Raw genomic sequence first — 21,741 nt, 5'->3', positions numbered from 1 at the left:
AGGTGAAAACCGTCCTACTTATTCACATCATTACTTCCACCACACAAACACCTTCTTTCTACTGCAACCTTTCGATGCACTTGAAGTGTGTCGCCATTGAAGTCTTAAACGGAGGTGGAATTGCTGGCTCCTGCAGTAACACAGCAACGGTAACCAGAAATTTAGTTTCAAAACACCTGAAATATGTTTCTTTGAAATTTTCTTTCACATTCTTTCAAATGATACGTCCAAGGATAAACACAGTGATTGATAAGATTCCTGTAGTTAAAATCACGAGTGCAAGTCCATGCTGGCCAAATCAAACGCACACCGATAGCGCTGGAGCCTGGCAGCCCCAGGGAAGCCCCGGGGCAGGTGCGCAAAACCACCCCCTTGCAAGGGCACAGGGGGAGGCTGTGCCTCAGCCCCTCCTCTGCCTCAGCCCTGCCCAGAGCCTGCTGCTCTTCTGGCCCCGAGCAGGGTCAGGCTGACCTCCACGAAGGGCTCTGGCTGCCCCGCAGAGTCCAGCACTTGCAGTGCCTGTGGTGAAAAAGCCCTGCTGGCAGCCGTGATTTCAGAGACCACATGCAGCAGTTGCAAATAATTAGCTGAAAAAGCCAACGCTTATTTCAGATGAAGCGGAGAGTAATTACAACACTGTAATCTGAGTGCGTTGCTCAGATCACTTTATAAACTGCCTTATCAGTCCCAAGTGCCTTACACGGAGATCTGTGAGGCGCAGTGCTCAGGCCATCGCCTCCCACGGCACCCACAGGGCCTGCACAGCAGGCTGCCTTTGTGCAGCCCATACGTGTCTTGAATAACCAATCATCTATTGAAATCAAAGTATCATTTAAATTGACTTAAAATAAGCTTTTCCCGACAACATACAGCCTGTATGTGCTGGGTGCAGCAGCTGAACCTCCGTCAGACAATACCAGACTGACTTTTTACTGAAATGAAGAAACAACAGGGCTGCAACGTTAATGTGGGTGTTCCGGACCTAACGAAACTTCTGTGACAGTTTGACGAGGCCCGTCTGCTTTCCTCCTGAAAATGTTTCCACCACAGACCACTGCTTCAGAGAAGGGGGGGGGGGGCACGATGGGACAGGGGACAACTACATTCCTTGTTTTTATAGTCCTTTTTAACACAAGCCTGGAACAGATTTTGCCAGATCATTCAAGAATCATGCAAGATAATGCAAGAAGCACCATACAAACAAGTCACTGGGACTACAACGCCAAAAGGAATCGGGACACAAACCTGTGTTTGGCCAGCAGCAGGTTACTTGCATCTGAACGGGAAACATGACAGCTTTTATACTCATAACTTACTGAAATACTGCAGCTTAGAGGGCAGATCTAAACCCTCCTCTGCAACACATCCCTGCCACAAGTCTGAAAACACCAGCGTGTGTCCAACACCTTGCAGGATTCCAGCCGCCCTTCCAGGTTTCCTGGGATCTGTGTTGTCCACACCAGGTTTCCAACACTGGCTCAGCTTCACGCTCACAGGAGCAGAAGTTGCCTGTTCTGGTGCAATTCTGAAAGGTTTCCTCTCCAGTGCAGGGAGGTACTTTGAAAGCACTGCCATGTCCCATGGTCCTACAGGGAACCATCAGGGGTTCCAGAAGTTCGTCATCCTTTATGACGAAGATAAAGGACCGCTGTACAGGAAGCTTCCACCTCCATTCACTCATTCCAATACTAGCACTGGGGGGATTCATTTTTACTTCTGTGTCCCATCAGATTAATGACCTAAGTCTAATTTTTAAAGTCTATGTACTTTAAAAGATATAGATATTCTTTTAAAGAATAGTAAAAAGATAGTATTTCTTTTAAAGACTATGTACTGTATGTATGCCAAGAATTTTACACCTGATCATGTAAGACTACTCTCTTTCAATTAAAAAAAAAAAAATAAAAAAAGCATCAACCTGAATCCCTGCCAAAAAGAGGTTTGACCAAGCTTAATCTGTCAAGGTTTTCATTTTTCAGCACGCAGCTCTGACTCACAGGGCTTCATCTGCAGAGGGAAAAATGCCTCATCCAAACCAAATATGGCTTATATCCAACAGCACAAGTTCTCTACAGCATTCTTTAAAACACACTCCGACAGCAGAAGCCAGCAGCACTGTGCCCCATACCAGGGAACGGCTCCCAGTCCTTCCTGTCCCCAGGAGACGAGGCGCAGCCTCAGTAGCGCAGCCTCGGGCCCAGCCCCCGGCTGCCCCTCCATCCCATCACAGATGCAGATACCCAAAGCGACACCTGTCAGAATGGACCCCTGGGGCGCTCCCTCCCTGCGGCTCAGCACTGGCGCTTTCACTGCTGACCCTCTTGGACACAACAGAGAGGTACCAAGCTTCATCCGGAGTTTCTTGTGTTGCTGACTATCTTAACAACGCGAGCAAGAAGGTCTGCCAAAGGATTATGTTGCAAAGCATGATTTTAACCGGACAACCCCACTCCCACGCATTGGAAGAATTCCCCATCCAAACTGCAAAACACAAGAGTTCTCAATACAGTGAGTTTATGGCTCAGGGCAGTGAGAGCAGCCCATGCTGCCTGATGGCACACCCCACGGCCTGCCCTGGCCCTACTCTGACTACACAAGAGCTATAACAGTAGCTGGCAGCCTTTCCGCAACTTGACAGCCCTTCTACAACTTCTACTAACCGTATCCGAGAAGGGAGGCTGTGGGGAATAGAGGAGGGCAGAAATCAGGAAAAAGGTCAAGACTAAAGGTCGCTGCATCCTAAAATTTCTAATGCTGTTCCTCAAGTCGTTGACTTGTGAGCTGACTCCTCCCTAGATACCCCTAGATGCTCCTCCACATCCTCCCCTGGCAGGGCTGCTCCATCCTCCAAAGCAGGAATGCACCAAGCCCACTGAAGAGAGACCAACACTGCGAACTGGGCTCGTCAGTGTGGGCCTTCCCCTTCCCAAATCCCTCTTCTCTGCTGGACTCCCTGCTCCAGGAGAGGAACCACAGCGCTGTCCCCCTCGCCCACAGCCTAAAGCTCCCCTTCGGAGGGTGAAGGCAGCTGGCAGCACCACCTTAGCTACAGCTCAGCAGATGACTGGGGAAGGCAGCAGCCTAAGCATTGTGATTTGACAGATGGGAATCAGAGGTTTCTGCACCAAGGAAGGCCATTTGCCAACAAGCAAGAGGGCCGCCTGGGGGCCCCAACCAGCTTGTGCTGCTGCACCCTCCCTTACACAGAACCTCACCCCACTACTGTAAGCCACTGCCTGTTTTATCGCAGTATAGGGCCTCGAGGTAGACAGGATTAGGACATATCTGCTGACAGTACTGCTTGTAGGAAACAATGCTGTCAGGCACAAAAATCCAGGTGACCAGAAAAAACAGAAAAACCAAAACAAAACACAAAACTCCTCAAGTTGAGAGACCCGAAGAAACAACTGTGAAACAAAAGACCAATACAAGCAAAATGGCCCAGCCCCCATTTGAGCCTTTGTTGTCACCTTATTCAAACCAAGTTTATTTGGGTTCTTACATGGGAAACATGGACTGGCTAAAAAATAACTGAAATTTCTTTTGATGTTCAAACAGTGCATCTCTCCTCTCGGTACTCTCGTTAAAAAACATGCAGAGAAATGTGCTCAGTACCTTCACTTTTCACAGTCGTGATTCAAATTCACTTGCAGGTAACCCTTTGTATAGGGTTTGCGTGGCAAGGTTTTGGTAGCAGGGGGGGATACAGGGGTGGCTTCTGTGAGAAGGTGCTAGAAGCTTCCTCCCATGTCCGACAGAGCCAATGCCAGATGGCTCCAAGACCAAGCCCAACAACAATGGTGGTAGCACCTCTGAGATAATGCATTTAAGAAGGGGGAAGAAACTGCTACACAACTGCAGCTGGAGAGAGGAGTGAGAATGTGTGAGAGGAACAGCTCTGCAGACATAGAGGTCAGTGAAGGAGGGGGAGGAGGTGCTCCAGGCACTGGAATAGATTCCCCTGCAGCCCCTGGTGAAGACCCTGGTGAGGCAGGCTGTCCCCCTGCAGCCCATGGAGGTCCATGGTGGAGCAGATATCCATCTGCAGACTGTGAAGGACCCCATGCCAGAGCAGGTGGATGCACCCGAAGGAGGCTGTGACTCCATGGGAAGCCCATGCTGGAGCAGGCTCCTGGCAGGATCTGTGGCCCTGTGGAGAGAGGAGCCCACGCTGGAGGAGGTTTGCTGGCAGGACTTGACCCCACGGGGACCCACGCTGGAGCAGTTCATGAAGAACTGCAGCTTGTGAGTAGGACCCATGTTGGAGAAGTTCATGGAGGACTGTCTCCTGTGGGAGGGACCCCACACTGGAGCAGGGGAAGAGTGTGAGGAGTCCTCCTGCTGAGGATAAAGGCAGAGACAACGCGTGATGACCTGACTGCAACCCCCATTCCCCAACCCCTGCGCCACTGGCGGCGAGGAGGTAGAGAAAATGAGGAGCGAGGTTGAGCCCAGGAAGAAGGGAGGCTGGGGGAAGGTGTTTTAAGATTTGGTTTTATTTCTCAATACCCTTCTCTGATTTGATTGGTAATAAATTAAACTGATTTCCCCAAGTTGAGTCTCTCTTGCCCGTGACAGTAATGGTAAGTAATCTCTCCCTGTCCTTCTCTCGACCCACGAGCCTCTTGTTATATTTTCTCTCCACTGTCTAATTGAGGATGGGAGTGACAGAGAAGCTTTGGTGGGCACCTGGCATCCAGCCAGGGTCAACCCACCACCTCCATCCCATACAGAAACATTACTACACCTCTGCAGAAATGGGTCACAGTACTTGAAGCAGACCACGATAGGAGGGCTCCAAGATGTTTAAAAAAATCTGTTTCATTGTCTCTGCTAAGTCACAGTGTATTTTAATTGGCTAGATGTAGTCCAACCTCTGCTGCAATTGAACCCTAAAGCATTCCCATTACCTTGGGCTTTTTATTTATTTTTCTGATCTAATTAAAAAGTAAAGTAAAAGTGAAGTAAAACTAAAAGGCAGAGTCTGAAAGCACTGGGTGGGGTAGAGATTCATGCACATTTTACGTCTCCTGTCATAGTCTTGTATTTTTAAGGCAGTTTATTAGTATGCCCTAATCCTGCACATAAAGAAAAGATTAATCACTTTAAGTGTACTTTCCATGTTGTCTGAATGCCAGCACAGATAGGAAGATGAGGCTTGCCCATGAGTATCAGAGGGGAAGAACTGACACGAAAGAACAGGTGGAATAAGTATCAGCTTGCGTCCATCTGCCTGAGACTCCTCTTCCCATCCTAACAAGACAGAGAGGTCCCCAGGATGCAACAAGGTCAGAAAACACGAGCAACGCACACAGGTTTCCACACCAAAGGACAAGTGAACAAAAGGAGACCTCGCCTACGGGATGGAACCCAATCAAAGCGCAAGAGCATGCCTGAGCCACAGGGCAGAGCTCACCCTGCTCCCCTCTCTGCCCATCCACCACCAATTCAAACCAGCCATCTCTGAACCCCGACCTCTGAGTGCAGAGCAAAGGGGGCAAGCGCTAACAAGGGCGTAACTAACCGAGGTGGCACGATCCGCTGGCTGAACACAAGAGCCATCACAGCCAGACCTACCCTTGCACAGGAGGGTGGCCAAGCCCCAGCAAACATCATTTTTTTCAGTTGGGCTAAAGTTAGCCTGCTGTTCTGCAGTCCTATTGAACATAGGATCTTGTCCACGAGGCCAAGAATTTGTGCAACAGCTATCTGGGACATTCAAAACAGCAAAAAATGATTTCAAGCATCAGTCATGTCCTGGTTAAAAACAAACCGCCCTCTAGAGGGTTCCATGCGTTTGCCAGTTTTATTGGCATGAAATCTGCATGAAAGCACAGCGAGGAAATGGCCCTGCCAAATCCTCATGGGTCTCTGGGGAGGAACAACCAAAGACAGATAACCTGCTGTGAAAAAGAGCAAGCGGGAGAAAGGCAGACAGTGCTGTAACCAGGACATGGGAAAAGAGGGATTTCCCATGAAGAAGCTCCAAGATGAGTGAGACAAGAGATTAAACGGAAAACAACAAAAATTGCTTGTGAAGGACTGACTTGGTATTCTACCAAGCAGGTGGGGGTAGAGCTACGATACTGCTTTTGGGAAACCGTGGACCAACAGATGATGATTCAAGAGCCACCTCACTTTCTGCTCAAGAAATCCTGACCAAAAGAGAAATTAATTGAGACACAAAGCTCGACTCTTTCTGCAGGGGAGACACACACTAGGGAATTCACCAGGATCTTTGGCAGCATTCCCAGACACTGCCCCACAGAAAAAACAGCTCCTTTTTTCACCACTCAGAATGGAGATGCACATTTCCCCAAACCCCATATTCCTTAGGGACAAGTTGAAGCTTGAATTACTGACATCACCAACACTGCCCAGCATAAGAAAATTCCCTATCAGAATTAAGCAACCACATCCCTCAGGCAGTAGATGAAATGGCTCTTGGGCAACGCCGAGAATGAAGCAAGTCTTGTCTTTCCTTTCCTTTCACTTCTTGGGAATCACCAAATGAAGCAGAAAAGAGGCAGACAGACCCGTGCCATGTTGGGTGAAGAAAAAAGGAGAAAGACAACTATTTCGCCTCTTCCCCGAAGATGATCTTTATTTGTTACATGTCAGGGGAATTCAGGCACTCTGCAACTGAAAACACTCGTACTTGCTTAGGAAAAGCCTTGAACTCACCCTCGAATTCACAGGCCTGCACCAGTATTGAAGAAATACAGAACAGAGAGAAATAAAGCACCCAGAAGATCTGTCCCATTTTTCAACTTAAAGGTGTCTTACCCTTAAATAACTAGAAAACACCTAAAAGGATCAGATGTGCTTCCTTTTACTGGACTAGTGGAACAGTACATTAGTACAGTAACGGAATTAGGTTGGGACACGTTCATTCTGGACTCCAAACACTAGGATTTCTTTTTAAGTCTCCATACTCATCCAGTGAATGCTGCACTTCATTCACAGTTAGAGGATGACCTGAAGCACCCTCTGGTCCTAACAACAATTTAACTGTCATTACACTGAGGCAAAAACCAAAGTGATTTATGTACCCTGAACAAAATGCAGAAATACACTGGACTTCAATGTGTATTTCTAAAATGGGAATCATCTAGCCTGGGAGAGGACCAGTTACTTTTAGTTCTCTGTACGGCAGCAGGGAGAGCTCAGAAATCCTCCTGCCTGAAAAGCTCACTGCCTTCTGACAATCTGCTGTCACTCAGGCACTGTGCTGTCACACTGCCTAGTCCTCTGGGGATTTGCACGTCATTTCTGAACAATTGAAGGAGAACATGAGGAACAGAAAACCTGGTAAGAATATTACCTACACTACAGGAACTTCTGATCTGGGCATATAGTTGCCTTTTCAAATTTTAAGTCAATTTTGAAAAGAAAAAGGAACAAGCAAAAGAAAAACAAAAAAAACCACACCCCTCCAAACCTCAAACCTAAAAAAAAAAAATAAGAAAAATCAAACAAACGCCCAAAAAGCCCAAACCCACCAAGCTTCAAGGCAGACAAAGATGACTCTGTATCTTAACCACCTCCATGGCCACGCTCAGGAATAGAAAAGCAGGCCTTTGGGGAGTAAATAGCAACTTTCTGTTTACTAGAGAAGAAACTGCAGAATAATCTGTTTTCCCAAAGAAACAGGGGGAAAAAAAAAAAAAAAAAAAGAGACACCTGCCTGAGGCTGAACTGCCAGGGTATCAGGCACCTGACTGATAAATGAAAATGTTCTGCTAAAATACATCAAAGATAAGCTGCCACAGCCATTTCTACCTCCTCAGGAAAATAAGCTTCACACACATCAGGTTTGGCAGGCTGGAGGAAAGGTGATTTAAGCAAGTTGCCCCTGGACGACACAAAAGGAGATACTGTATCAGCCATTTTAAATGAGAGGAAACAAAAGCAGTCCAACAGACTGAAGTTAGGTTAAGGGCAGTTTGAGCTCACAGCTTCCTGTAAATCCAGACTGAGGTAGATATTCACTCACTTCAGCAAAGGTGCCACTTCACACTGGAGTGACACATTCCCAAGCACAAGAGCGATGCTTGAAAGAGAATCTAGCAAAACCTCAATTACACGGCCAAAGTACATCTGTGCTGGAGTATCTTCCGGCTCAAAATGCAAAATTCTTCACAATCATTAAGCAAACCCCTTCCCCCTGCAATACCCATCAAAGTGTAAAGAACCAGAAAAAAAAGGGCCACTTAAATTTCAAACTTACTCTTTTAATGTCTTAAAAAGGTCACAAGATTGTTTTCAATCTTATTAATAAATTTTATTTGGACAAGTAGAGAACGACTTGTATCACAACAGCTTTAAACAACATGATTAAAGACTGCAGCACTCCAAGGAGGCTCACAGATATGTACAGTATACAAAGAAAAAAGTTGCACCTCAGAGCCGATCATGATCAAGTTAAAAATACCTGACTTAAAGTACATGTGCTAATAAATTTCCTTTAGGTCATGACCAGCATGAAAATAATTAGGACACAGGTACTCAGCAAAGTTTTCTGCTAATGGGTACAGCAATATGCTGCATTTAAGGATTAAAATCAAATTCTAGTTTAGTGTTAGACTGAGCCCTTAAGAGAAATCCAAATTTCTACTTTTCCCCATTTACAAACATCAAAGCTATTCCCACTTAAGGGTGTGCCCAGCTGCACACAAATCAAGTCCTCGAATGATAAAAACTTTTAGCGCTAATACTGGAGGTCTTACATCCCGGTATAAATTTGCCTTTCTGGCCATTTTATCTATCAGTTGCTACAGAAAATACTTGCTAAGTTAACTCCTCAGGAGAAACAATGCAGGTCTCTGGAAATCACATCCTTTCTACAATGCAAATGATCTGCCAATTCAAGTTTCGTTTGTTCAGGAAGACAGAAGATTTAAGGCTTCGGTGGCAAAAATAATCCTCTGAGCAGTTTTTTTTCTAAAGTCAAGCTGACACAGGTACGTTTACTTTTTCTTGACTTAAAATCCCTGGTATCAGGTTTAGATAACATCCACCTGTTAAGTCTGGCAAGAAATCTCTCCTTCCAAAGAGGTTGTCCTAGATCAACCATCTTAGAAGCATTTGAGGATAGTCTAAAATTTTTTTAATTATAGCAACATTCAGAACTTTTTAATAAGTTGATGAAGCAGTGCTCATGGCATCATCTGCTATTTTGGTACTGGCGGGGTGTATGCTTGCGAAATATTTGACATCACTGTCATCATCCATTTGAAGCGCCATAATCGTTTGTTCCACAGCTTCTTGATGAGAGTTGGCAGAATTTAGAAAATACTCTGTAAGAGAAAATGCACAAGACTTATCGGAGGAAAGACAGCAGATACTATGCTGAGGTTTGCGTTGAAGTATCATGAGCTTCAAAATCTCAGGAGACAGTGCACACATATAGTCAAACAGGAATATCTGAGCAGGCACACAACACCCTTCTGAATGTACCTATGAATTCACCTTAAAAAAAAAAATCATTCCATGTTTCAGAGCACAGTTGCTCTAACAGTGCTGTTAGAGTACACGATTTCTATGGTCCTTCAGTATAAAAGTAAGTGTGACAGACTCCATGACCAAAGAGGAAGAAAAAAACCTGCAGGAGACTCAGGAGCGTGCTTATATTTGTGAAGGACGGAAGGTATCACAAACCCATGGCCATGCCCCTCCATTTCACTGGCAGGCTTGCCAAAGAAATATCAAACAATAAAACTAAGACAACATGAAGTAAAAGTGGAAGAAGTTCCAACATCTGACAGTTTCCATGAACTACACAACACAAGTTGCATAAAAGCAGTGTAACTACAAGCAGCTCATAGGAAGGGCCATTTAGATCTGAGACTTAAAAACGTCTGAATTTATTTTTTTAAAACTGCCTTTCATAATCTATCCACCATCCCTAATCATACACAGAACATCTTTTGAGGCAGGAATGACCTGTATTATAAGCTTACGTGGTGGCAATGCAGAACGGAGGTGTACCATCCAGGTGGGGAACACAAAAATAACGAGGACAGCAACAAAAAATACCAATACTACACAAAGAACAGTGACAGCCTTGACACAGTTAACAGAGGATAAATTACTGCACATCAGCTGATCCATCTTAACTCTCTACATATGCTTACTCAGAGTCTCCAGCATGAACAAGGCAGCTAGCAATAGCCTAGTTCTCACTGTGTTGGCATCCTTTGTGTTGTCCAGTGTTTCGAACATTTTGCATTTTTCTTCACACTTGCTACTCTAGAAACAGCAATCCTCAAGCCAGTGTATGGTTTTGAGGAAGAAAGTGACTGGAACTGGATGATATTCCAAGTGCGGACACTCTGCTGGTTTACAAAATAGCGTAGTATTTCCAATGCTGTTTTCCTTTACAGTGCTTTGGAATCTGAGCACTGCTGACTCTTCTGGCATCTGCTATGCATTGGGGATGCTTTCCTAAGCAAATTCTGCAATTTGAAAGTTGCACATCTAATTTCCCTGAAGAGACTTCAGAGAAACTGTCTTCCCACTACTACCATAAAATATAAAACACAAACAGCAGCCATCTCTTCTCCCCCAGTGAGAAAACAGATGGTGGATTTGTATGGAAGGATTTTTCTTTTTTATCCTTATGACACAGAACATCAACGGAATTTTTTTTAACCAAAAAAAGGCACTGCTCAACAACTTCACAGTTGCTAGTTGTTCATTTGTGCTTTCTGTGCCCTAATGACACCTCTAGAAACTAGCTCGTTCGGGGAAAATGGTACAAAGAGAACAGGCTGGCATATGAGCAAGAACTCTTATTTCCCCAGCATTACACAACAGTGGCTCTGATGCCACAACAAGGTTCATGGTTTTATCTCAGCCAAAGTAACATTGCACACCAAGGAGACTGTAAAAGCAAGAGCGACCCACATCTGATGTTGTTTCTTCTTTCGCAGCCAACTATAGGAAAGTGGAGGGACAAAAAGATGCATAGTCAGGCCCTTGCAACCCTTTCTGACCACTAACCTTTCTCTAAAAGGGTTTGCTTTAATGTTTTTGCAAGCAGAACTCGAACATTTGGGACCCTGTCAGACGCCAAGTGTAATAAGTGTGGCAACAGATGCACAGCAAACTGGTCCATTGGCAGGCAGTCATCTTCACTGATAGTCTGGCAAGAAGACAGAAGCAATTTCATTAGATTTCAGCACAGTGAAGATAAAATCCCAACACATGATCAGAGCTGACAGACCTTACTACCTTCATAGCATGAATAAAGTAGGTAGTATCCACAAAGTTTTAAAATACAGTACAATGCTTTCTAGCACAAAGTTGTACACGAAGCAAGTTAGGGTTGAGGAAATTCAGGCTCAGTTACAAGCCCACTTTATTTTGTATGAAGTCTGGCAACTTCCTTATTTTTATTTGTTTTTTTAATCACTGTATTGTTTGGAAACAGGGAAGAAAAGTGAAAGACCTTCCCAATCCTTTTAAAGATTTATTTAGTCTTTGTTTTAACTAGGTACTATATTAAGACAAGAATAGTCCATCTCAATAAACATCTGTTGTACCCAAACATGCTTCTCTAAATAAGCTTCAAAGCTCACATTTCTCCAAACACTTCAAAGAACTGTCCCACTTGGGTAACAGTCATGTTGGCTCCCAGTCTGTACCTCTGGTACAGCCTCCAAATTTGACCATTTCCTTGGGAGCCCAGCTAGTTTCAACTCTTCTGCTTATTTTGCTGAGAATATGTTAGTTTTGACCAAGCTGCACTAGCTGGCTTAGGAGGTACAGGCAACTCCTAGCACTTGGTTTCTAAAGGGTAACCCCACAAAGTGGCTCACTGCTGCAGCATATTATAAAAATTTCACTTCATGCTGAATAACAAAGCAGCTTCCCAACTCGGGGATTATTTTGCTACACTTTTGCTTTATAGTCAACATCAGATCTGACAGCCTGATGTTAATGTGCTAAGCTAGAGATGCATTCAAGCTCATCTACAGAGCAACACTGAAGAAAGCAGCCATGAAACCTATTCCCTTGGAAACAAAGTTCTCAAATTCTCATGAAAATAGTGTCAACAGACAGCTGAAGAGTTTCAGTTGCTATCCCCCCTTAATTCTTACCACCACCCTGCCAAAAACAAAAAAAGATAAACAAAAAGACATTTCACCTGGCAAATAAAGACAAAAGTTTGCCGACCAGACCATTTGTGGCATCTACAGAACTTTTCAACAAGTTCATTCAAGAGGTCTACCACGAAGGCTGATGTTGAAGCCATGTACAGCTTTTTTACCATTTCACTAACCTTGAAGAAATGAGAAGGGAAAAAAAAATACAAAAGTTACTTCTGACCACCAACCCTCAGAAGTCTGAAATCCTGGATTTAAGTAAATTGCTTTACCAGCTTGTAAGAAATCCAACGGACAGAAGACACTTTGTCTGCACAGAGGCTGAAAGCGATAGGTCGCAAGTAGTCATAAATGTCTCTGGCACTGTACAGATCTAGAAGCAAGATCAGTTGCCTACAAGATGGAAGAAGAACCAAACAGTATATTATAATAAGAAGAAAGGCAGCTTTAACTGTGAATATGATCATTTATATGACAACACTTGCCAAATATGCAATATGGCCATCACAAAGTTACTGAAAAGTAAAATCTTCTATTTTTCAATGCCATCAGTTTGACTATGGGTCACTTACAATTTAAAATTGTCACTTATTTACAATAATGGCAAAATGCTGCAAGAGCTCAAAGAATTAAAAACTAGGGAGGAGGCAAGGGAATCAGCGTTGCATCTACAAGGCAGGGATCCTGATAATGGCTACAATGTACACGCAGCACAGTGATACAGCTGTGAATGACACTGCAGTGTGCCTGTACATTTGAATACCAGGTAAAGACATCTCACACATATAACACACACACAGCTACAAAGCAAATACTCTGACTTAGTTTGATAAGTACCCTCGGTCACTGAAGTACACTGATTTATCAGATCAATAAACTTCCTCTACTTTATAGTAGACAACTAGAGAAATTATCAGTCGTCTTCAATTTGTAATGAGTTGATTAAGATTTCAGCGGATTGCAGACACTAGTATGTGCCATGGATGGTCAAAACTATGTCAAAAGAAATGGCATGACATGTTACAAGCAGCAGATTGAACGTCTCCACAGCAGCAACAACAGGTAAGTTATTTAGAGTTACTAAATCAAAATCACAGAATCAGAGAATGTTAGGGATTGGAAGGGACCTCAAAAGATCATCTAGTCCAATCCCCCTGCCGGAGCAGGATTGCCTAGATCATGTCACACAGGAACGCGTCCAGGTGGGTTTTGAATGTCTCCAGAGAAGGAGACTCCACAACCTCTCTGGGCAGCCTGTTCCAGTGTTCAGTTACCCTCACCATAAAGAAGTTTTTCCTCATATTTATGTGGAACCTCCTGTGTTCCAGCTTGCACCCATTGCCCCTTGTCCTGTCAAGGGATGTCACTGAGAAGAGCCTGGCTCCATCCTCATGACACTTGCCCTTTACATATTTATAAACATTAATGAGGTCACCCCTCAGTCTCCTCTTCTCTAAGCTAAAGAGACCCAGCTCCCTCAGCCTCTCCTCATAAGGGAGATGTTCCACTCCCTTAATCATCTTCGTGGCTCTGCGCTGGACTCTCTCTAGCAGTTCCCTGTCCTTCTTGAACTGAGGGGCCCAGAACTGGACACAATACTCCAGATGCGGCCTCACCAGGGCAGAGTAGAGGGGGAGGAGAACCTCTCTCGACCTGCTAACCACACCCCTTCTAATACACCCCAGGATGCCATTGGCCTTCTTGGCCACAAGGGCACACTGCTGGCTCATGGTCATCCTGCTGTCCACTAGGACCCCCAGGTCCCTTTCCCCTACGCTGCTCTCCAACAGGTCTGTCCCCAACTTGTACTCATACATGGGGTTGTTCTTGCCCAGATGCAGGACTCTACACTTGCCCTTGTTATATTTCATTAAATTTCTCCCCACCCAACTCTCCAGCCTGTCCAGGTCTCTCTGAATGGCTGCGCAGCCTTCCGGTGTGGCAGCCACTCCTCCCAGTTTTGTGTCATCAGCGAACTTGCTGACGGGGCACTCTATTCCCTCATCCAAGTCATTAATGAATATATTGAATAGTACTGGTCCCAGTACCGACCCTTGAGGGACTCCGCTAGACACAGGCCTCCAACTGGACTCTGTTGCATTGACCACCACTCTCTGGCTTCTTTCCTTCAGCCAGTTCACAATCCACCTCACTACCCGATCATCCAGACCACACTTCCTCAGTTTAGCTGCGAGGATGCTGTGGGAGACCGTGTCATACGCTTTACTGAAATCGAGATAGACCACATCCACTGCTTTACCATCATCTGTCCACCAGGTTATGTCCTCATAAAAGGCTACCAGGTTGGTTAAGCATGACTTCCCCTTGGTGAAGTCCTTGACTGTCCCTAATGATCCTCTTATCCTTGATATGCCTAGAGACAGCACCAAGGACAAGTTGTTCCATTACCTTTCCAGGGATGGAGGTGAGGCTGAACTGACTGTTGTTATAAACCAACGTGTAAACGTAGCAAAACCATCATGACATCATGATCAGTTGTTAAACTAGGTCTCTCAAAATTTAATTCAAAAGATACACTTTAATTAGTCAGTACTATATGCTCCTTTCATCATTCCTGCCAGAGAAGCCCTGGTCGCACAGTCTCTCTTCACAGGGTAAGTGCTGTAGCCTCGATCATCCTGGTGGCCCTCTGCGGAACTTGCTCCAGTTTATCAGCATCTTTCCTGTACTGGTATAGATGCATTACTCCATATGAGACCTAATGAGTGCTGTCTAGAGGGGGCTCATCTGTTCCTGTGCACTGACTGTGCTCCTGTTGATACAGCCCAGGATTTTGTTGCCAGGACACACTGCTGGCTCACGTTCAGCTCACTGTCCTCCATGATACTCTGGGCTTTTCCTGCAGAGCTGCTCCCAGGGCAGCCAGTCCTCAGTCTGTCTCACCAATGATGAGATGATGATCATCATTTATGATGATTCTTGACTGTCAGAGGGTCTTCCTTTCCACGTGCAGAACTTTGCATCTGTCCCTTGTTGAATTTCATAAGCCCTTTCCTCTGCTAACTTTCCTGAGCAACTTGACCCTTCAGAGCTGCCTCCCATAGAAGCCCACCTATCAGTTCCATGAAAAAGCCAAAGTCTGCTCACATGAAGTCCAAGGTCACTACTCTGCTACTCACTTTACTCCCCTCAAGATCCTTATCTCCTTTTCATGGTCATGAATTCAGCCAACTCATCCAATACAGCAACTTGAAGTCAAATTGCTATAACACTTCTATTGACTTCAAGAGCAACCAGATGTGGTCTTCTCTTTTGACAGCTTCTTTTTTACGGAAGGGTAATGTTTTCAACATACGGTGATGGAAAAAGACATTCAAGTTCCAACTATTATAAGTGATATACAACTACCAGGAATTTTTAATGAAATTAAGAATGTCACTGTAAAACATCTATTCTATGACTTCACCATTTTTAAATATCTGTAACAATAAAAACGAGCATCCGGAAAACTACATACTCAGCCAGCTCAGCACGGAAACGCCAGTTCCTGCTGTTATCAGTCACTAGGAATTCCTGAAGCTGATAAAGATACTCTCGTCTTTTGTCAAGATGAAGAAGCTGCAACAGTAAATATAAACTTAATAAAGAAATGTAGGCAACAATCAGCAGACAGAGCAAGAGCTTTAAAATACAACTAATGAAACACTTGCTTTTATTAAAATAAAAAAAAACATCTTTAGCAATAGTGTTGCTTTCCCGGGCTAAACCCTATCATGCTTAAGTCTGTAAAATCACATGGGGCGCTACTGAAAGCAAAATCTGATCTAGTCTCTACTTTTACGCTAGGAAGCAAGAGGGTAAGCAGTAAAGATAGTATCGATTTTAAAGGCTTTATGATTCATGTCTTTCAGCTCCAAAAATTATGCAGTTACGGGAAAAACTCCTAAAGAAATTTGAGAAGCAAGCTGCATAGAGAGGTTAGAGCCATCAAAGCCTTAATACCATCTACTGGCACCTTTATATTGAATAAACATGCACAAAACAGGCTCTTCAGAGAAAACAAAGTATCGGCAATACAGATCTCCTGCAAAATACACTCCCGTATTCAACAGACATCTGTATGGATTCCCACCAAGAGTTAAATCAGTGTTATGTTAAAAGCAAGTGCATACAAAGAAATGAAGCAAAATACATAATTGCACTTGATCAGGGTTGAACACAGACATACCTTCAGAAAGTCATGCAAGTGTTTAAGCACACCTATCCTGACTTCATCTAGATCTTTTAAAAAGCCATTGAAGACAGGAACTAAATCTCCAGCTGTAAGCTGGTCTCCAAGGATGACAGCAAGTTCATGTATAGAAAATGCTAGTGTCCGCCGAACCTTCCACTGCAAAATAAATAAGTACATGGATTTTATTGATGTATCATCTGAAGTGCTCTATTTTAACTTGAGGGACAGTATCCAAACTGCACTCCCAGCGAGCTACAGTACTTACAAATACATTCAACAGTGTTTCATGTAACAATTGAAAATGAAATTGGAAATCTTAAAAAAAAAAAAAAAAGGGGGAAAGGGAAGAGAGGACAAATGACAAGGTATCATTTCTTCCCCCTGAATATCAAGGAACAAATCAAATAGAAGTAATGAAAATATTTTAATTTTCCAGGTGTCAGGAAGGAAAATAGCATTCCTGACATCAGTAGTCTTCCACACATTACTCTGCTTTAAATTCTTTTGGGTAAATTAGTTCCATACTGCTGCTCTCTCACTCGTTTAATTTATAAAATGGAATCTAGGGTGTATATCCCACAATATTTCAGCTGGCATATTTTAGCTTCCACAATACGTAAAGTTTCACCCACACTGAATGCCCAGCAGTCCAAGGACCAGTAGAGCTTTTACTCAGCCTAAATGGAGGGGGCACTGTTTTTAATGGAGCAAACTATTTCAGATAAGTCTTTTCAGAATAAATAGCATCTATTCTTTAGCCAGCACTTTCCAATTAGCATGAGTACTGTTCTTTTGCCCTGGTTTGGTGATTCAGTCTTAATTCAGATTAGACTGGCCATAAACTCTGGACAATTTTGAATACAGGGTAATTTGGTTTTGCTTATGTTTTAAATTTATTAGCTGGTTGTTTTTAACAGCTGCAAAAGAGTTCGGAAAATATGAGCAATAGCCACGTATAACATTACTCACTACATATCACTGAGAACTGCTGCTCTGACATAGCAAGCAGAAAGTTCAAGAGAGGTGAAATAGTCTGAGAATGTTTAAAAAAATAAAAAGAGCATCTCCAAAAAAGGAAACGAGGGAGGACTGGGAAACAACTGTAAACCAACAGTAAAATGCACAAAGCCCCCTCCTTACCACCTGACAAGGAAAATGCTGCTATTTCCAGTATTTGTTTTTAAAACAGCAATGCTGCATGGTGATGGTGATGTTATTCCCTTATGACTAACTGGATGCAGCACGAAAAGGCCACCAAAAGGCCTGGCGTGAGACTGACTCACTGAGCTCCAGACATGCCTGCAGAAGCACATGTCTGCTCACGCACAGCAGCACAGCCCAGATTCTCATACCTGTGAGAATCCCAAGCACTGCCATGAGATCAAGTGAGCAGAGGCAATCAGAGGCCTCTCCTCACATTCCCACTGGAGATCTACCTCCCACTCAAACTGCCCCATTTCCTTACTACCTGAGCACCACATACACCCAGCTTCCTCTGAGACAAGAGTTACACTTTTTATTCATTACACAAATAATTATATCAGCAATGGAAAGCTCCACATAAAAAACAGAGCAACCCAACACCCACTAACAAGAGAAATCATCATAGAAGTTCAGATTATTCATTGTCACATCATAAAAGTTCAGATCATTCACTGTCAGAGCTTCTTGAGCTTACCTGCATGTCAGATGCCAGTGTCTCATAGGTATCTTTCAAACAGTGCCAATTCTGCCTGCCTAACGTAAGTGCCACACCTGGCAGGCTGTAGGCACAGTGCTTGGCAATCTCGGTGTCAACTGTTTGTGCGCGAGATGGATCAGTCATTGATAAATACTGATCCAGCAGGGCTTGAGGTACAACATCCTACAGCAAGAAAAGGGTAGAGTGTTTACACTATTTTCAGTAAGTCCTCATAAGGCTTACTACAATTCCAAGGCATACTGTCAGAAGAACATTTTTTTCCCCACAACTATAGAGCATTATTTATTACAATCTCTTAATGAGAATGCAAAGGTCTTGTATTTCATAAGTTCCACCAAAAAGTTCCAAAGAAACGATGATATGACTGGGGACTATTTGAAAATACACAGACCAACTCACAGATGAGTGGATGGATCACTGTCTACTTAGGCAGACCAGGAAATGAAAAGACTACATTCTACCTTTCTACAAACATTCAGGCTCAGAGGCCTGTGCAAATTGGCCACTTTAACTCATCCATAAAAACAGGCAGAACAGCAAATGACAAGATTTGCTCAAAAATCATTTTCCTATTCCTCTCAAAATCTTGGGGATGTGTGGAGAAGAAAACTAAATTAAAATGCCTTGAGGAGGAGGGGAAGGGGAGGGTGCAGAGCGTAGTGTGTTCAATATAGCTTCCAAGCTCCCTAAATAGTCAGCAGGAAGGAAAAGGCTTCTCCAAAGACAAAGAGATCTCTGGTGAAGACGAATCTTTCTCTCCACTGAGACATCACGGCATCTGAACTAAATTTCTGTGAAAACCTCTTTGCACTGATTTCAACACTGTCTTTGCTTCAGTTGTCAGTTTATCTCAGGCACTGACTCTACCCAAGGGGGTAACACAGCTGCTGAATAGCTCGGCTCACGTAAGTGACTGAGGTTCCAACTCAAGGCATGGCACTGGTGCAGGGTGGTACACTTAATAGTGAACTACGTAACAACAAACATGTGATTCCTTTTGGGAAGAAATAACAAAGAGACAGTTCGAGCTTAATGAAACACTTTCACAACTTTTCTGCAACAAGCTGTCACGGAGAGGGGCAGTTCCACTCAAAACAATTAAAAAATCCTGTTTCCTCAATAACCCTATTTCCATTACAGGATAGTTTCTGTAGAAAATGAAACCAAATGAAACCAGAGCCTGGAAGTCTACAACAACCGTTACCTCATGTCAAAAAATACTGTCATCTTTTGGAACGGAAGCAACTGCTGAATTAAGCCATTATCTCTGGAAACATGGAATATTTTACAACCACTTATTTAACAGGTTTGCCATATTTAATAGAAACTACATTACATCAGAAATGACTGAATGAAATGCATAAAAGAAATCCCCATATACATAAAAAAAATTCCACTTATCTGTACATGTAGGAAAAACAGAAGTCACTGTCATTTACCTGTACTTTGGATTTTCTTTCTTCTTCAGGGCTGAAACTACTGTTGGTGCTCAAATCTGAATCGTTATGAATATAGTGAAGTGTAGAATCCATATTCTATGAAGAAAAAAAAATGTCAAACAAAATACACTCAAGGATTAAACACAAATGTCAACATCAAGAAGGGCTGTCCTCACCTCAGGGTCTTTTTCTTAGATTAAAGGAATACATGTTTTAATATCAAATACAATTTTGCTACAGCCTGAAATCAAAAGGTCTGTAAGCTAAATCTTTCTGCTTTCAATTTCAAACACAGGCTCCTCTTATTCTGCTCCATTTTGGTTCTTATGGAATGAAAAATCACAGGAGAGGAGTACCTTTGAGACTGCATTAAGGAAAATGTACATAACATACGGGTCACATTGCTTTGCCCCGAAGGGAAAATGAGAAAACATCTGTAGCAGATTTTATTGGATTTGTTGCTTTGGATTTGTGCTGGAAAAAGGTCAAAAAAAAGCCACTCTCACACTTAAGACTAGAAACTGATAAGACTTCTGCTGTTGCTCCTTTCCCAGAGGTGTTTATTCTATAATCTTCTCTACAGATGAGCTTAACCTTATAATACAGAGTCCTAGTGGACCATAGCTGCTGACACTAGTCATCACCCCCCTCAGCAGTTCTATTAAAATAATTTTTAGCAAACATTCAAGAATCCTGGCTACATATCCGGGCCTTGAAGATAAGGACTGAGACTCTGTTTCAGAACTCTACCGAGCAGCAGAGGTTTGATATGCTATGATAAACTGTGCTGCTGAGGGGATGCACTGTCACTTTCCATACCAGTGGAGTTCTCCAAATACAATGGACTTCCATAATCAACCATGAATTTGAAGAAGTACGTGATGAATATTTGAAAAGTAGATCAGGCTGCTGTGTGGCAGAACAGGACAAAGGCATTTTTGCTAGATATGAGCCAAGGTATCTATTCACAGATGCTGCAAGGTGAGCTCTCAGGGTCAACACAAGCACCAAGAACACGCCTACTCTACCAGCTGTTCAGATCAGTTTGACATTAGAATTTTCAGGCAAACTATAAACTTCTTCAAAAAAGCCTCCAGGATACCACCTGTCCTCCTTGGTTTGACTTCAGACAGTTGCTTTTTTCCTCTTCCATGATCTGCTTTCATCTAAGCACTGGGTTGTAATTTTAGTTGCTGAGGTGTAATTACAGGTGATAAAGAACAGGCAGAGCCGTGAGGCAATCGCATATCGCTGGCACAGCAGCCCAAGTCACCCGTCAGGCTTATCAAGCAGCAGCAAGAAGGTGTTAAAGAGCCAAGGAAAAAACAAATCTGCAAGTTACTCCATAACTAAATATGTCCAGCAGCATACATCTCCAACTATAAAACCTCCAGAGGCTCTGAAAACCATTTCTGCAGGATTTTAGTTTGCCAGTCAATTCTTCACTCCTTTTTAGCTTCTTTTTTTTTTTTTTTTCAGAAAAAGAGATCATTTTCAGCATCGTCAGACCTTTGCCAGGCTTTGACCTCTTTCAAATCAAGAAATTATGAGGCAGCCAGCACAACCTAGCCATAGTGCTTTCCACGAGTTGCCCAGGTGCATGGGACCAGAGGCTAGTCATCCATTCTGCTACATTAAAAATGAAAAGACTCCACCTCACAATCTCTGCTACGCCAGCTCTAAAAGGCTAAGTTTAAAAAAAAAAAAAAGATAAAAATAATACTGTATTGATTGAACTAAGTTGAACAACTAAATATACTGAAGGGTGTCACAGATGGCAAGATTTTTGCACAGGCACTTTTAAAATCAAACATGCATTCCAGAAAGGAAGAGCTTCAGTACAGAACCACAGCATCAGTCGGTATTTAAGTCAATGCAGTATCTCTGTTCCTGCAGATGAAGTTCCATCTGTACTTTTTCCATGTAACATACACACTCTGAACTAAGCACCGCAGAGAGCCAGGACCTAAAAATTCAGCAGGGTTTACCCTGAAAGCTTCTTGAGTACCAAACGGGTGAACCACAACCTCTGAAATGCAAAATCTTTGTCAGGGCCTTACAAATCTCTTACATGAGGTTTCCTTCAGCTGCAGCGTAACAAGAGCTCCATGGTTGTGCTCCACAGACCCCTGCTCTGTGCCATGGCTTGCACACAAAGCCCACAGCACCAGGAGAAGTGGTGCTGGTGTTTCCTGACAGGGCAGCTGGCCCAAACACGGAGAGAAGCAGCCAGTAGCAGGGGTCCAGTCTTCTCCTGGCATCCACCCTCTTCTTAAAGCAAGGTCCTTATGCCAG

The 21,741-nt window shown here is 43.5% G+C and overlaps 1 protein-coding gene across 5 annotated transcripts in view; it reads right to left on the bottom strand.

Annotated features, from left to right (window-relative positions):
* Window positions 1–8,259: 8,259 nt before the first annotated feature.
* PPP4R1 (protein phosphatase 4 regulatory subunit 1) overlaps window positions 8,260–21,741 on the bottom strand; it is a 77,826-nt gene continuing 64,344 nt past the window's right edge. For all 5 annotated transcript variants that reach the window (XM_068395957.1, XM_068395958.1, XM_068395959.1 and 2 more), the window contains 8 exons: window positions 19,447–19,542; window positions 17,984–18,169; window positions 16,300–16,461; window positions 15,589–15,689; window positions 12,383–12,503; window positions 12,152–12,286; window positions 11,005–11,146; window positions 8,260–9,299 (listed from right to left, as the gene is read on the bottom strand). In XM_068395957.1, the coding sequence (XP_068252058.1) occupies window positions 9,136–9,299; window positions 11,005–11,146; window positions 12,152–12,286; window positions 12,383–12,503; window positions 15,589–15,689; window positions 16,300–16,461; window positions 17,984–18,169; window positions 19,447–19,542 (1,107 nt within the window). In that variant the 3' untranslated portion in view covers window positions 8,260–9,135. The remainder of the gene's footprint in view (window positions 9,300–11,004; window positions 11,147–12,151; window positions 12,287–12,382; window positions 12,504–15,588; window positions 15,690–16,299; window positions 16,462–17,983; window positions 18,170–19,446; window positions 19,543–21,741) is intronic.

This window comes from Nyctibius grandis, chromosome 3 (assembly GCF_013368605.1).
Source record: "Nyctibius grandis isolate bNycGra1 chromosome 3, bNycGra1.pri, whole genome shotgun sequence".
Lineage (NCBI taxonomy): Eukaryota > Metazoa > Chordata > Aves > Nyctibiiformes > Nyctibiidae > Nyctibius > Nyctibius grandis.
This window is presented reverse-complemented; position numbering and strand designations above follow the sequence as displayed.